This window comes from Amblyomma mixtum, chromosome 2 (assembly GCF_055824585.1).
Source record: "Amblyomma mixtum isolate Tamu chromosome 2, ASM5582458v1, whole genome shotgun sequence".
Lineage (NCBI taxonomy): Eukaryota > Metazoa > Arthropoda > Arachnida > Ixodida > Ixodidae > Amblyomma > Amblyomma mixtum.
The window spans coordinates 134,874,329-134,891,384 of NC_143013.1; the positions used below are offsets into that span (position 1 = coordinate 134,874,329).

Consider the following 17,056-nt stretch of genomic DNA (forward strand, 5'->3'; position numbering starts at 1 on the left):
GAAAAAGAGTCAAAGAGGAAAGTTCACACTACTTGTCTTAATCGAGCAACGAGCGGGGAGGACTGGCTGGGTGTCGGGCAGTCAAGGAGTCTCTTGGCGTTCCAACGTCGATGAAACGCTACCGCAGCGTCAGCGTTCGTGGGCTCCCGGCACGGTTCCCAGGTCTGGTATCCCGGAAAAAGGTCACGTAGGCGCCAGAAGCGGCCTATGTAGAGCAGCTGACGGATGGACGGAGAAGAGTGGCGCCTGGGCCTGGTGGTTGAGGCTCTCGACGATGGATGTCCAGGTCTGGTAGCCCGGACGTCTGCGGCTAAGGCCCAAGCCCGGAACTCGGGGAGCCAGCAGAACTCGTCCACGTCCGTCGCCCACCGCGCTCTTCTCTTCTCTGCCACGTAATCCTCTTCGACCTGACCCGCGTTCCCCTCCGCACGCGCTCCTCGTGCTTTGTCTTCTCCTCACGAACGCCGCTGGGTGGCGCTATCTCCTTACAGAAGGCCCTCTCTTCGGAAGTTTTTTCCAAGGGAAAGAACTCGACTTCAGGAGAGCGACACCAGACGCGTTCGACGATCGCAACACAGAACACCGCACCACAGCGCGCACACTACACACCACACACAATACGACGGTCGTCAATGTTCGAAGCGTTCACAGACCTTCGCACACACAGCACAGAGAGCACATGGAAAGTCAACGTAAAGCGTCCATAGAGGGCGAAGAAACACGGAAAGCATAAAAAGTAGATAGCCGACACTCAAAAACAAACATGAACAAACAAAAACAATTCCAACAAGAACAGGTGTGGGCTACATTCTTCCGTATTCCATTGTTCACATCAAACCACTTCACCGTCGCGAGAACTTTTCCGGCTAGTATTTCCGTTTTCCTTTGTGAAACCGTTTTCTCCAAACCGACCTCGGTTTCCACCATGATTTTACATGTTCCCGTCCTATGATGTTATTCACTCTGTTCTCCCTTGCCTTCGACACAGTCTGCTGACACATGTCACACGATCTGACATAACTCTTAATGTCAGCCTGTACACCGGGCCAGTAAAACTCACTGAGCACCCTAGATATTGTTTGCCGTATTCCATGATAATGCACTCTTATGTGCCAACTTAAGAACTTGCGTGCGTAAGCCCTTCGGTACCACCGCTTGCTCAACGACTTGGCCGGGACACCCTTGGTACGACCGGAAAAGAACACCGTCATCTGTATCAAAGGAGTGGGCGGTCTGTCCCTTGCCATGAAATATTTGCCCCAACTTCCTGCGACACACCTCTAAGGTCGGGTCTTCTTCCTGTTTGAGGCGAAACTCCGGCCGTGACAAGTGGAGTGTGTTCAGAGTGGGGCTTTTACTACTCTCTGAAACCTTTGCTGTCACCATACGGGAAGGAACATCGACCGCACCCGTCATGGCAAGGGAAACTGCCTGATCAGTGAGAACTGGCGGGTCGACAGAGAATGGAGGTTTAGCCCCGGGGACATTGCCTATTATAATGTCGTACAAGGGTGTAGACAAGCAGCGCGCGATGGCCTTACCCGAGAAATATGGAGAAGAAATCACCACCTCCGCTTCCGGAACTTCTACACGGGTCCCATTGGCCAAAAATAATGTAGCCTTTTTCCCTGTTAGTGCCGCTGGCGGTACAAGAGACTCACGCACAACAATACCGGTGCTGCCCGTATCCCGTAATACCGAACCATGCTGACCGAACACCTCGCCGTGCCCCACGGGCATAGCAGTTTCCACAGGGGTGGAAGGACAGACCATCTCCCCCAACTGGCCCTCTACGCGCGTTACCACTGCAGGGTTATCGGGACATGAATACCGAGGTGTCATGCAACATGCGGACTCCTCACGGTCTCCTGGCCTCTTGGCTTTGCATGACTGGGCATCATGTCCTACCTCGCGGCACCAGGTGCAATACAATTGCTTCGGCTTTGTCCGACAATCCGACGCCTTGTGCCCAGTCTTCTCGCAAAGAAAACATCGAAGGCGGGATTGTGAACGTGAAACCTCGTCCTTGGCTTTAACTATCGTGTGCTCACCCTCCTGTTCTTTGAAGAACAACAAGTTATTTTGCCGCTGTGCTTCAAGAAAATGATCGGCAGCCTCCGCCAGCTTGGCAACTGTCTTGCCCTCCCGCTCACGTAAGAAAAGGGCTAAACGAGAATGACAGTTGTTCAGAAATTGTTCGCTCACGACCATCTCGCGAACCGCCTCAAAAGTGCGGCCTGCTCCCCGCATCTCGACCCAACGGTCAAAGAAGCTAAACAACCTGGCAGCATATTGCGAGGCCGTTTCTCCATCCTGGGGCTTGCTCTGGCGAAACTTCTCTCGGTACCCTTCCGCGGTGAACCTAAACCTCTGAAGCAAGGCAAGCTTCGCTTTGTCATAATCCACGGAATCCTCAGGCGAGAGCCGACCGAAGACCCTAAGTGCTTCGCCGCCAAGGCACAAGCTCAACGCCGTTGCCCACTTTTCTTTTGGCCAACCCTGCCCCGTGGCCACATGCTCAAACCTCTTTAAGTAGGCATCGAGGTCATCCCGCGCCTCATTGAACTGTGGTATGAGGCTGTGCGGGTTAATGGAGCTGGTCGATGAGACGCTACGCTCTCCACGGTCACTCGGAGGATTTGCGCCACCCTCCTTGAGCTTTATTTGTAGCTGCAAGTTCTGCGCCTCTAACTCCAAACGTTCCTTCGCAGCTTCACGCCCCGTCTCCAAATTCCGTGCCTCTAACTCCAAATTCCGTGCCTCTAATTCCAATTTCTGCTTAGCAGCTTCACGCTCCGCCTCTAAATTCCGTGCCTCTAATTCCAATTTCTGCTTAGCAGCTTCACGCTCCGCGGCTCTCTCTTCCCGTGCCTTACGAAGCTCGTCCTCCACCCACGCTCGTAACTCCGCGCCGCACAAGCCCATGCGCTCGCCCAAAGCAACCAAATCTGAAGCACTCATATTGTTCCTAAATTAACACAACAGGCGAATAGATAAAAACCGACCTCGTCCTGTCCTGTCGTAGTGGACGCCAAATTTGTGAGGACTCTGTGAGAGATTGCAGGTCTTATTTTCAACAAACACCAAAGTACAAACAATAAACGAGGCGGCTTTTAACGGAAAGGAAACCAATTACAATATGAGCGAGAAGAAAGGAAAGGAACAAGAGAACAACGCAACAATACACGGGAAAAAACACACGGGGGAACAGAACAAAGAGCTTATGATAAATGCAGGAAAAAGAGTCAAAGAGGAAAGTTCACACTACTTGTCTTAATCGAGCAACGAGCGGGGAGGACTGGCTGGGTGTCGGGCAGTCAAGGAGTCTCTTGGCGTTCCAACGTCGATGAAACGCTACCGCAGCGTCAGCGTTCGTGGGCTCCCGGCACGGTTCCCAGGTCTGGTATCCCGGAAAAAGGTCACGTAGGCGCCAGAAGCGGCCTATGTAGAGCAGCTGACGGATGGACGGAGAAGAGTGGCGCCTGGGCCTGGTGGTTGAGGCTCTCGACGATGGATGTCCAGGTCTGGTAGCCCGGACGTCTGCGGCTAAGGCCCAAGCCCGGAACTCGGGGAGCCAGCAGAACTCGTCCACGTCCGTCGCCCACCGCGCTCTTCTCTTCTCTGCCACGTAATCCTCTTCGACCTGACCCGCGTTCCCCTCCGCACGCGCTCCTCGTGCTTTGTCTTCTCCTCACGAACGCCGCTGGGTGGCGCTATCTCCTTACAGAAGGCCCTCTCTTCGGAAGTTTTTTCCAAGGGAAAGAACTCGACTTCAGGAGAGCGACACCAGACGCGTTCGACGATCGCAACACAGAACACCGCACCACAGCGCGCACACTACACACCACACACAATACGACGGTCGTCAATGTTCGAAGCGTTCACAGACCTTCGCACACACAGCACAGAGAGCACATGGAAAGTCAACGTAAAGCGTCCATAGAGGGCGAAGAAACACGGAAAGCATAAAAAGTAGATAGCCGACACTCAAAAACAAACATGAACAAACAAAAACAATTCCAACAAGAACAGGTGTGGGCTACATTCTTCCGTATTCCATTGTTCACATCAAACCACTTCACCGTCGCGAGAACTTTTCCGGCTAGTATTTCCGTTTTCCTTTGTGAAACCGTTTTCTCCAAACCGACCTCGGTTTCCACCATGATTTTACATGTTCCCGTCCTATGATGTTATTCACTCTGTTCTCCCTTGCCTTCGACACAGTCTGCTGACACATGTCACACGATCTGACATAACTCTTAATGTCAGCCTGTACACCGGGCCAGTAAAACTCACTGAGCACCCTAGATATTGTTTGCCGTATTCCATGATAATGCACTCTTATGTGCCAACTTAAGAACTTGCGTGCGTAAGCCCTTCGGTACCACCGCTTGCTCAACGACTTGGCCGGGACACCTTTGGTACGACCGGAAAAGAACACCGTCATCTGTATCAAAGGAGTGGGCGGTCTGTCCCTTGCCATGAAATATTTGCCCCAACTTCCTGCGACACACCTCTAAGGTCGGGTCTTCTTCCTGTTTGAGGCGAAACTCCGGCCGTGACAAGTGGAGTGTGTTCAGAGTGGGGCTTTTACTACTCTCTGAAACCTTTGCTGTCACCATACGGGAAGGAACATCGACCGCACCCGTCATGGCAAGGGAAACTGCCTGATCAGTGAGAACTGGCGGGTCGACAGAGAATGGAGGTTTAGCCCCGGGGACATTGCCTATTATAATGTCGTACAAGGGTGTAGACAAGCAGCGCGCGATGGCCTTACCCGAGAAATATGGAGAAGAAATCACCACCTCCGCTTCCGGAACTTCTACACGGGTCCCATTGGCCAAAAATAATGTAGCCTTTTTCCCTGTTAGTGCCGCTGGCGGTACAAGAGACTCACGCACAACAATACCGGTGCTGCCCGTATCCCGTAATACCGAACCATGCTGACCGAACACCTCGCCGTGCCCCACGGGCATAGCAGTTTCCACAGGGGTGGAAGGACAGACCATCTCCCCCAACTGGCCCTCTACGCGCGTTACCACTGCAGGGTTATCGGGACATGAATACCGAGGTGTCATGCAACATGCGGACTCCTCACGGTCTCCTGGCCTCTTGGCTTTGCATGACTGGGCATCATGTCCTACCTCGCGGCACCAGGTGCAATACAATTGCTTCGGCTTTGTCCGACAATCCGACGCCTTGTGCCCAGTCTTCTCGCAAAGAAAACATCGAAGGCGGGATTGTGAACGTGAAACCTCGTCCTTGGCTTTAACTATCGTGTGCTCACCCTCCTGTTCTTTGAAGAACAACAAGTTATTTTGCCGCTGTGCTTCAAGAAAATGATCGGCAGCCTCCGCCAGCTTGGCAACTGTCTTGCCCTCCCGCTCACGTAAGAAAAGGGCTAAACGAGAATGACAGTTGTTCAGAAATTGTTCGCTCACGACCATCTCGCGAACCGCCTCAAAAGTGCGGCCTGCTCCCCGCATCTCGACCCAACGGTCAAAGAAGCTAAACAACCTGGCAGCATATTGCGAGGCCGTTTCTCCATCCTGGGGCTTGCTCTGGCGAAACTTCTCTCGGTACCCTTCCGCGGTGAACCTAAACCTCTGAAGCAAGGCAAGCTTCGCTTTGTCATAATCCACGGAATCCTCAGGCGAGAGCCGACCGAAGACCCTAAGTGCTTCGCCGCCAAGGCACAAGCTCAACGCCGTTGCCCACTTTTCTTTTGGCCAACCCTGCCCCGTGGCCACATGCTCAAACCTCTTTAAGTAGGCATCGAGGTCATCCCGCGCCTCATTGAACTGTGGTATGAGGCTGTGCGGGTTAATGGAGCTGGTCGATGAGACGCTACGCTCTCCACGGTCACTCGGAGGATTTGCGCCACCCTCCTTGAGCTTTATTTGTAGCTGCAAGTTCTGCGCCTCTAACTCCAAACGTTCCTTCGCAGCTTCACGCCCCGTCTCCAAATTCCGTGCCTCTAACTCCAAATTCCGTGCCTCTAATTCCAATTTCTGCTTAGCAGCTTCACGCTCCGCCTCTAAATTCCGTGCCTCTAATTCCAATTTCTGCTTAGCAGCTTCACGCTCCGCGGCTCTCTCTTCCCGTGCCTTACGAAGCTCGTCCTCCACCCACGCTCGTAACTCCGCGCCGCACAAGCCCATGCGCTCGCCCAAAGCAACCAAATCTGAAGCACTCATATTGTTCCTAAATTAACACAACAGGCGAATAGATAAAAACCGACCTCGTCCTGTCCTGTCGTAGTGGACGCCAAATTTGTGAGGACTCTGTGAGAGATTGCAGGTCTTATTTTCAACAAACACCAAAGTACAAACAATAAACGAGGCGGCTTTTAACGGAAAGGAAACCAATTACAATATGAGCGAGAAGAAAGGAAAGGAACAAGAGAACAACGCAACAATACACGGGAAAAAACACACGGGGGAACAGAACAAAGAGCTTATGATAAATGCAGGAAAAAGAGTCAAAGAGGAAAGTTCACACTACTTGTCTTAATCGAGCAACGAGCGGGGAGGACTGGCTGGGTGTCGGGCAGTCAAGGAGTCTCTTGGCGTTCCAACGTCGATGAAACGCTACCGCAGCGTCAGCGTTCGTGGGCTCCCGGCACGGTTCCCAGGTCTGGTATCCCGGAAAAAGGTCACGTAGGCGCCAGAAGCGGCCTATGTAGAGCAGCTGACGGATGGACGGAGAAGAGTGGCGCCTGGGCCTGGTGGTTGAGGCTCTCGACGATGGATGTCCAGGTCTGGTAGCCCGGACGTCTGCGGCTAAGGCCCAAGCCCGGAACTCGGGGAGCCAGCAGAACTCGTCCACGTCCGTCGCCCACCGCGCTCTTCTCTTCTCTGCCACGTAATCCTCTTCGACCTGACCCGCGTTCCCCTCCGCACGCGCTCCTCGTGCTTTGTCTTCTCCTCACGAACGCCGCTGGGTGGCGCTATCTCCTTACAGGCAGACTGATCTACGGGCTATCATGCGGTCGTTTAATGTCCGCGAGTTATCATGTTCTCATAGCGAGTATCAATCTCAGCGGCCTTACCACCACAGAGAGAACCTCAGCGCTGTCTTTGCTGAACAACGTATACAGCTTAGCACTAAATGGGCTCCGTTCCGCTAAGCGAATCGACAACCGGACAAGGGACAGCCTGACGGCCACGTTAGCAGAGACGAACACGATTATCTGGCCCGACGAGCGACAACAAAGTGATGAAAGCCTGCTGCGCCTCTACGGGGGCGAGTACAACACCACGCTGGGCTTCTTCGGCCACTGGCGTACCAGCCGAGTGCAGCTGCAGCGCTCAGTGGGAAGCGCGGATTATGCCATTGGAGAGACGCTCTTCAAGCTGGACTCCCGTTTTATGGCCGCATACAACCCGCTCTCTAATGTGATGGCTGTCTCCGAGGCAGCTCTGCTTCCGCCCTTCTTTTACCCGCGAGCCCCGAGTGCCATCCTCTACGGGGGTCTGGGATTCTTGTACGCGAAACAAGTCGTTAGGAGCTTGCACACCATGGCTGTCTACGCGAAGAAGCGGGATCCTCTGAACCGCACCGTCAGCTTCTGGGACCTCCTGTTCTGCCCCGAAGCTGCCGACGCGCGTGCGCTCTTCCCTGAGCTGCCTGCCCTTCAGATCGCTCATGCAGCTTACAAGAAGTTTCGCAGCGATGCCGAGGACCTGCGTCTCAAGGGAATGGAGCAGTACAGCGCCGAGCAGGTGTTCTTCCTCACCGCCTGTCACGGAACGTGCGAGCTGGGCCTCGATGGCAAACTGCAATCCGAGCCATGCAACCGCATGATGCGCAACTTCGGGCCCTTCTCTGACGCCTTCTCATGCCCGCGTGGCTCCCCGATGAATCCAGAAAAAAAGTGTCATTACCTCTGACACAATCTCGTTAGTGGCTTCAGCGCTCACACTGCAGCGAGAAGTTCATGAATTCTTGAGCACCGAACCTTGAGAACACCTTAGGCTCTAGCGTCGCGTGTGGGAAACTCACATTGGTTTCTGTGCTTCTTTTGTGGAATATTGCTTGTCTGAAGTGTTAATGTGTTAGATTTTGAGCCAATATCGCACACTGCTTGTTGTGTTTTGCTGAAGCTGCAAACTTGCGTTTGGAACTAAGGCAGTGGTGGTCTTTATCGCGCTGAAGAGTGATGTTAGGTTGTAATTTAAAGTAGCAGCGAAGCAATATTTTCGCCTAGGAATTTAAGGGAGTTCTTTGTGAAACACGTGATCTTTTTCTAGCATTAACTGGGGGTTATCAGCTGTACATACTGTTCCTCATGTGTTCTTTCTACGTAGTTTTGACTATTCCTTAACGCAGCACATTACTGAACCCTAGCAATGCACTGTTAACACATAATATACTCGATTTAATCTTGACGACTAATTCAACCTTGTTACAATGTAACTAATCTGGATGGCCTTTGAGATCACTCTGTTATCGTGGGGTGTATTACTAGCCCACCGGAAAGAAAACAAACCGCACAAGTGTGATAGAAGTACTAACTCGGAGCTAATAACTTTTACCAAGGAATTTCAGAAGGGTTATCAGTTCGCTCTTTTCCGCTCTTTTTGCACACTTCTTAAAGAAACGGTAACTAATTTTATCGACAGTTTGGTGCCGGCAGTTACCACCTTATGCAAGAAAACTAGCCCTGGGTTTGGTCAAACTTCGATACGGTTGTACAGGAATGCAATAAATAGTCTTGTGAACTCCTGACTGATACCCAAAATGTGACCGGGAATATGTCATTGCTGAGATCCACCCATCGTCACTTCAGACACGATGCTAGATCTTTCCTATAGAATAATCCTATTCGATGCTGGCGCAAGGCTGATCACAGAATTCATCCCGATATTATACTCACCTACACCAATGGCAAAGTTGATGCTGACTCAGAAGGTTCTGCGCTGTAGGATAAATCATCACCTTCTGTTTTTACTCGTGAAGATCCTTGCTCCACTCCATCGCTAACTGGCTAGAAATTAGTAATTTATTTACAGTACTGCTAGTCTCAACACGAGATCGTAGCAGATGGGCATTGAGTACAATATCAAGTTGAAAACAATAAAGAGACATTACAAGCAGTTCAACAGAAAGGGATCTTTGGCAATGAATGGTAGATTACTAGCAGGCAGATTACCAAAGAATAGCTTAAAAATTCAGTACAGTAGATAAAACAAGTAGATGGGAATCGTTCCTGCTAGCAAGGATGTTAGCCCAAGAAGTATTTAAAAATAGGAACAAAAGACTAAGCGAAAAAGGCAACGGGTCACGACAGGCAGCGCAATCATACATTCTAAAACATCAAAGAATGACAACAAGTAATGATTGCGCCGTCATCTGGCAGAGCACCTTATTGATTTCTGTTATTCTAATCTTGAGGTGAAGGAAGGCAGTGAGTACAGTTTAGTTAGCGTGAATTCCACACAGTGAATTCCAGTTTAGTAAACGTCACTTCTGGCCTACCTCAGGGAAATGTGGGTCATTTGCTCTTTAATTTATATTAGTGATTTATTCAACTCTGTATCATCCTGAGTTCGATCAGTTTTTTTTTCGAAAAATCTGCCATGAGGCATAAGTAGTTCGATTGGTTGCTGAGGGCTGCGCAATATATCAAAACATTATCCTCAACATAGTAAATGCATGGTGCTCATCTTGACTTAGGGCACTTAGCGTCGTCATAACTAAAGTTAGGACTTTCACGAACCGATCTCCTGGTTCCTACCAGGTATCACCTGAATGGAAGCATCGTTGAGACTACCAGTACGTATAAATATCTTGGAGTTCACGGCTAATCGCTCTCTTTGTATTTTAAAAATATTAAAGAAGGGCCTTCACATCTAAAGAAACTTCCTTCCATCTTATTAATCCGAAAGTACTGTACGCATTACTATATATCTGGGATCCGGCCACACATACCTCATTAACACTGAATCATTACAGAGCCGTGCCGCTCGTTTCGTTTTCTAGAATTATTCACGTTTTACCAGTGCCACAGCATTCAAAAAACGCGCCCAACTCTACTTCTCTCCACGTCACCGCAAGTTATCACGCCTCGCACTTTTCCATCCGCTGTATCATCAGCCGCTGCGCTCCGGCTTCTTCCAGTCACCCTGGTTTGTTTTTCCACGACACGAGCACCTCTTCAATCATAGCGCGTCGCATGCTGCACATCATTTTACTCTGTCATTTATTCCACGCACAATAGTCAATGGTCGCATTCTTCAAGTTGCCCGGCCTCGGACCCATACGACCAGGTTCGCTGCCTCCTTCTTCCCACGAGCAGCATTAGATTGGAACGGCCTTTCTCACAGCATCGCCGCTATCACCTGCCCATCCAACTTTTCCAAAGCACTAACAGATCATATTGCATATTGAACCCACATGGCAACCATTCTACTTATTTTTTTGTATAATCCACCCCTTATGTAATACCCCTGCGGGGGTCTTTAAGGTAATAAACTGAACTGAACTGAATTGGAATGACGTGTCATCTACGATTGTCACCAAATTAAACATGTATCTAAATTACAACAACTCATCCACTCAGTGCGAGGTAGCATGGTCGTGTGCCGGAGAGGGAATGAGGGACGTCTGAGACGAGGCTGCTGGAAAAAGACAATGAGAGAGGACTTTATACAGGAATTTACATATTTACAAGTGAACTAACTGCATGAACGCTGCATGACGACAGCTCATCAGGAGACCATTCGATGACAAAGAGCTCCTCGGCCATGCCGCTGCCGAGGTTTTAAAGAGTTCCCTTCCCTAGGGTCCCTAGATGGGGGCCGGGCCTGCAGGGGAAGGAAGTTCTCACTGGCACCAATCACAGACACACACGCACTCACTCACTCCCGAGGGATCACACCGCCGTCACGCGCTGGCAGAGGGGGAACGACGCCATCGCACAGACGCCGGAATGTCCTCGAGCGGCGTTCCCGCGCATTTCGAACGCGCGTTCACACTCGGTGTAGGGGAAACGCTCGCTTGACCGGGCAGACGGACGCGGCTTCCGTGGCAATCCAGGCGCTCACCCAACGCGCGTCTCGGGGTTAGTCGGCGTTCCGCTGTAGCCATGCCGTTGTCTTCCCCACGACTAAGGCGAGACGTAACAGTAGTAATCTCCTTCTTTCCTTATTTATGTTGTACTTTTTGCATTGCTGTATATATTTTACTTTGATGCATATGCTGTACCTTCTCTATGACCGCATTAACATCGACGTAGTTTCATGCGTTATATATTTTATGTATTGCCTCCTCTCCCCACCCCTCTTGGAGGGTATTTTGAATAAATAAGTAAATATAGTCTGCCGTTTCTTTACCGGTGCGCAACAGGCAAAAAAAATAAAGAAGCAACTCCGAGTAAAGGAACGTGCTCAACTTAAGGCGCCAGAATATACATGTGGGTGGAACGACATCACTCTCTCTTGCATCATGGACACGTGCTTCCTGCTTTCTTTGAAACTCTTTTTCCGATTTATACGAGGAGTTGCTGAGAAGCCCCTGGGATTGCGCAGTGAGAATAGATATAAAGATATGAAAGGGGACAATTGCGCAGCATTGTCCTCTCTCAGACTGTTGCGATTGTTTGATCGATGATCCAGCTTTTCTGGTTCATAAAAAAAATCATGGAATATGTCGCCAAACCAGCCTTCAGCAGCATATTTGACGTTAGCAATGTCGTCAGAGCGACGACTTTTCAGGTGTTACTTCAAGCTAGGAAACATGCTCGTGTGAAGCCCCGGAACCGGGTGATGGGGGGGGGGGGGGGGGTAGATGTTTCTGGAAACCCAGGGTCTCCACTTTGGCAGCCACAAGTTTGAACATTCAAAAATTGCATTGTCCTGCAACAAATTGATCCCTTTGGTCAACTTACCAGAGGTTTGTCTTGTGTTTGTCAGCTGGTTGAGGCGACTGGCTACAACTATCTGCATTTATACCACAGCCCTGAGGTAGGTAGTCGATCAACAGAACGCTATTTATCCCAGAAAATTGCCGCCATTACTTTTTTGACCAATTTCTGGATGCAAAACTACTACGATCGCGGGAACCCTCTGTGGATCCGTTCCTCTGACTGCTCCTGGGTTTCAGCATCCTAAATGTGGATCAAGTTTCATCCTTAGTCGCTAGCATATGTAAAAAGTCCATTGTAACATCAAAATAGGCAACAACAGGTCTGGATGCCTCAAATCGTGCCTTCTGTTCAATGTCTGAAAATTTCGGCACGCATTAAGCTGAAACTTTGCGCATGTCTGGCATACTGGCAATAATGCAACTATCCATCTCTCAGCAGATGTCCGACATACCGGCTGTCTTTTTAGAGGATATTCTCAGGACTCGAAGAATAAGCTTATTGATAGGATCGCTGTTTCCCGCTTGAGATTGTGGGGTCGTCGGTTGTAATCAGGCGCGCTATCCACGGGACCACCGTAGTTTATGTGCGCTACAACCGGCACAGCCTTCCGAATACGTGGCCATCCTGTTAAATTCGCGGAAACCGGCAACAACATTATCGATATCAACAATCCCCTTATTCGATATTACCTCCTTACAAGTACCAATCCGTGACTGAGACATGTTATCAGTGGCATGGAATAAAAATTTGTTCTGTACCGCAACGTTAATGCTGCAATCCAGTATCATGCTGTTCTCGTGTTCTATGTATCATCATGTCCTTTATTTCCTTCTTTTAACTGCGTAATGTCTATAATCACGAGTCACGCTGAACCCTGCCGCTGCCCACCCTAAGTGGGGTGAGAACGTAGTCAAGCGCCCATTAATTTTACTTCTCGCCTGCTTCATCACATTGTAAAAATGAAAAATAAAGATTATTATCGTTCTTATATATGATTATGAAGCATGGTAGCGGAAGCCCATCCAATTTGCTATTTTGCAGAACACGGTGCTGTTATTCGTGTAATGTGTGGCTGTTTTATTGAAAGTTTCGGCAGTGAGATGACGTACTTGCAACGGCGCTCTTACAGCAAAAAAAAAAAAAGAAGTAATAATTGAGCCGTATGTTGACTGACAGAAAATGCTGTGAAGATGGTGGCTAAGTCCACTCGGAAGGTCCCGGCGCCGTATTGGCGCGGTCTCACCGCGCTGCCACCGCAGTGTGCATATATGGTCACGTGAGTCCGTCGAACACGGCGATACTGCGCCGTGCGGCGCCGAGTGCCACTACAGAGCACTGCTTCGCTACCATAGATAACACTTCGGCCCCCATAGACGACCTGAACACATGGACAAACTCGCTGCTCGAAGACACCGCCAATGCCACCTCCACGACTACCCAGGACGAGGATGGCCCCTCACCCGACGCCAAACTCATACACATGTGGGAGGCCCAGCGCAGTCTTAACGCTCGCTGGCTGCGCCAAAAACACAATCGATCCCTCAAGCTCCGTCTCGTTCGCCTCGAGCGAGAGATCGAAGCTTACTCCATCAAACTGAGTGAGGAGCAATGGCATCAAACCTGCGACCGTCTTAACGGCCAGTTAGGATGCAAAAAATCGTGGTTATTGCTCAGACATCTACTGGACCCAACTCACACGAAATCCACATCTCACAAGAACCTCACCCGTGTCATACACGCTTTTCAGGGCACAAATAAGGAACTCCTCGCTACCCTGAAAGACAAATACATCAATACTTCCACTGAAATTCCCATCCCTTCAGGGTACACGGGTGCTCAGAACACCAACATGGACGCCGACATCACGGCAGGAGAAGTCCGCGCCGCCCTCAACCAGATTAAAACCACCGCAGCCGCTGGCGACGACCACATAACCAACAAGATGCTTCGTAACCTCGAAGATCAGTCCGTCGAGGCACTCACGGACCTCTTGAACCAACACTGGCATGAGGGTCGCCTTCCAGACACTTGGAAGCATGCCAAAGTGATCTTCATACCTAAGCCAGGCAAACGACTCGAGCTGGGCAACCTTAGGCCCATCTCGCTCACGTCCTGCCTGGGAAAGGTCATGGAACACGTCATACTCAATAGACTACACACTCACGTAGACCAAGAGGACCTTTTCCCCCCCACTATGATCGGCTTCAGGACCGGCCTCTCCACTCAGGACATTATGTGGCAAATCCAACACGACATCCTCGATCCGAGACCCATCCGAGCTACACGAACTATCCTAAGCCTAGATGTCAGCAAAGCTTTCGACAACGTGTCACATGCTTCCATCCTGGCAAACCTCTCACAAATGAATGTAGGCACTCGCACTTACAACTACATCGCCGACTTTCTTCATAACCGTACAGCAGAACTTCACATTACAGACCTCCAACCCGAGGAACACCACAAGGAGCAGTCCTATCTCCGTTCCTTTTCAACACTACAATGAGAGGCCTCCCTCCGCTCCTGGAAGAGATACCTCACATTAAACACCCAATATATGCCGACGACATTACCCTGTGGACCAACTCTGGCTCTGACGGGGAAATCCAAAACTCCCTCCAAACAGCAATCGATAAAGTACACTCCTTTGTACAGGCGAACGGGCTCACATGCTCCTCCACGAAGTCAGAATTACTAGTCATCAGGGACAGACGAGTTCGCTTGCCAGTCCCCGACCCGCAAGAACCTATTGTGCTTGAAGTCGACACACATCCCATACCGCCGGTCCGCACCATCCGCGTTCTGGGTATGTTAATACAGAACAACACGCAAAACTCGGAGGCCATTCAGCGCCTCCGCACCACAGCCAATCAGATCAACGGCCTTATCCGCCGCATCAGCACCCGCCGCAGAGGTATGAAGGAGGATGACCTCTGTCGGCTCACGCAAGCTTTCCTCATTAGCAGGATAGTCTACTCCTACCCCTACTATCACCTCCGCCGGAAGGACGAGGAAGCTGTGAACAGCATTATACGTTCAGCGTACAAAGCGGCACTGGGGCTACCTCACTACGCCAGCACACAGCACCTCCTCCAACTCGGCATCTACAACACGCTCACAGAACTCATAGAGGCACACAAGACCGCCCAAATCCACCGCCTCTCCCGCACTAAACACGGGCGGCTCATACTTGACCGTCTCAACATCAACCCCATAGGCGACGTCCACCCCACGACGCCCATTCCGATAGGGGTCTATAGCCGCCTAGTTATAAAACCAATCCCCAAAAACATGCTACCTGGCCGCCATGATACGCGCCGTCAGCTGAAAGCCCAAGCACTAGATGCCACATACCTTGCCGACGAACACGCAATATACGTAGATGCTGCACGGCAAAGTGCAAACACATACGTGGCTTGTGCAACCACGCCACAATCTACTCTCGTCACCGCCGCCACAGTAGTAGCTCACTCTCAGACAGCGGCAGAAGAAACCGCCATCGCGCTGGCCATCGCTGACCCACGTACGCGCACAGTCCTAAGCGACTCCAAAAGAGCGATACAAAATTACTCGGCAGGTTTATCTGCCACCCCGCTGCACGCATCCTTCGCGGCTGCACTCTCGACCATAAGATCAACCTCGTCTGGGTACCCGCCCACGCGGGAAACTCTGGAAACGAAGGGGTCGACCGACTATCCCGAGGACTAACCAACCGGGCGGCCGGCCCCACGGACCCAGACGCTCTTGCCGAGGCTCCCGAGACCTTTGCCGAAATTACCAACCTCTACAGAGAGATGAGACGCCAGTTCCCGCCTCCACACCCCGACTTGAATCGAGCGCAAGCCAGCTTGCTCCGCAGGTTGCAGACGCAATCCATCCTTAGCCATTCTAGACTTTCACTCATCACAGACGGGGAATATGATCCCGTCTGCCAAAATTGTTACCAGGGAGAAATCGCCACCCAGGCACACATCCTCTGGGGTTGCGCGGGAAATCCGCCCCCTCGAACCTTACTGCCAGCTCCCTCCGAAGAAGGATGGAACCAACTCCTCAAAAGGCCAGACAAGAGCATCCAACTGGCACTCATTTCGTGGGCCCAGGAATTCGCCCCCACCTGGGGGCCACACCAAGCCCACCTGCCCTAAATCCCTCCAATCTATGGCAATAAAGTTGTTTCTCTCTCTCTCTCTCTACCATAGATAAAGCTACATATTTGCAACGAAATGAAATTGTCTATATCAATTACGCGCACGTGCACGTAACTCACCAGCTTAAGATGTTTCCAAAACCGTCAAGAAGCATATATCTCCGCAGATTACGCTGCCGACCTCGCCAATACCACGAAGTCTTTCTTGGAGGCCTTTTAAAGACTAAATATTTTAAAGACTAAAGTCTTTAAAATATCTTGGTGTCTTTTATGACGACAACCTCACATGGCGCTCTCACATTGACCGTGTTGCAGCGAAAGGGGTCTCGTGCTGTGGGCATGTTGCGTAGATTAAGGAATCCCCGGTCAGGAATGCGGAGAGATGCACTTTTAATGATTTATGTTATGTACGACCGACCAACGTTAGACTTTTGATCTGTGCTGTTTTGTGGTTCAGCTGCTTACAAAAATCGCCCGCTCGTTCTTTCAGAGCGGGAGGCTCTACGGTTGTGCTTTGGCCTCCCCAAATTAGTAGCTAACAACGTGCTTTATCTTGAAGCACGAATTCCATCTTTATTATGTAGATTTAAATTTCTCACTGTTGAGACGTACCTCACGATGTATAAGTCAAGTTTCCGCCCTTCCTTGTCTGGTTTTGTTGCCAGCCAACCTCCTTTTTTGACTGGCCTCGATTTCATACCCTGCAGGTAGTACTGATACAAAATTTACTTGAACCTTTAAATGTACTCCTGTCTAACATATTTCCGACACAAAGCAATGGGTCTTCTGTGAAAATTGTCTATGATGACATTCCGTCGAAGAACGGTAAGCATTTGCCATCAAGCATTTTAAATGGATTATTAGAAGACCATTTACAAAGCCTACCTTTACCATCACGATTACCACTGATGCCTCCCAATGTGATGAAAAGGCAGGGCTGGGAATATGTTATCCGCTTCTAGATTGGTCTTTTTCTGTGCGCCTTCCGAATTTCACCCCAATTTTCCAAGCGGAGTTTCTGGCGGCGGTGCTAGCTCTTCGCA

The 17,056-nt window shown here is 50.5% G+C and overlaps 1 protein-coding gene across 1 annotated transcript; it reads left to right on the top strand.

Moving 5' to 3' along the window:
• Positions 1–6,998: 6,998 nt before the first annotated feature.
• On the top strand, positions 6,999–7,892 carry LOC149360984 (neprilysin-11-like). Its single transcript, XM_089567969.1, has one exon. It carries the CDS (start codon positions 6,999–7,001, stop codon positions 7,890–7,892), a length of 894 nt encoding a protein of 297 aa, XP_089424095.1.
• Positions 7,893–17,056: the final 9,164 nt, after the last annotated feature.

Bases quoted from the DNA above. Each gene is read 5' to 3' on its own strand.
- LOC149360984 (XM_089567969.1), top strand. From the start codon at position 6,999: ATGTCCGCGAGTTATCATGTTCTCATAGCGAGTATCAATCTCAGCGGC.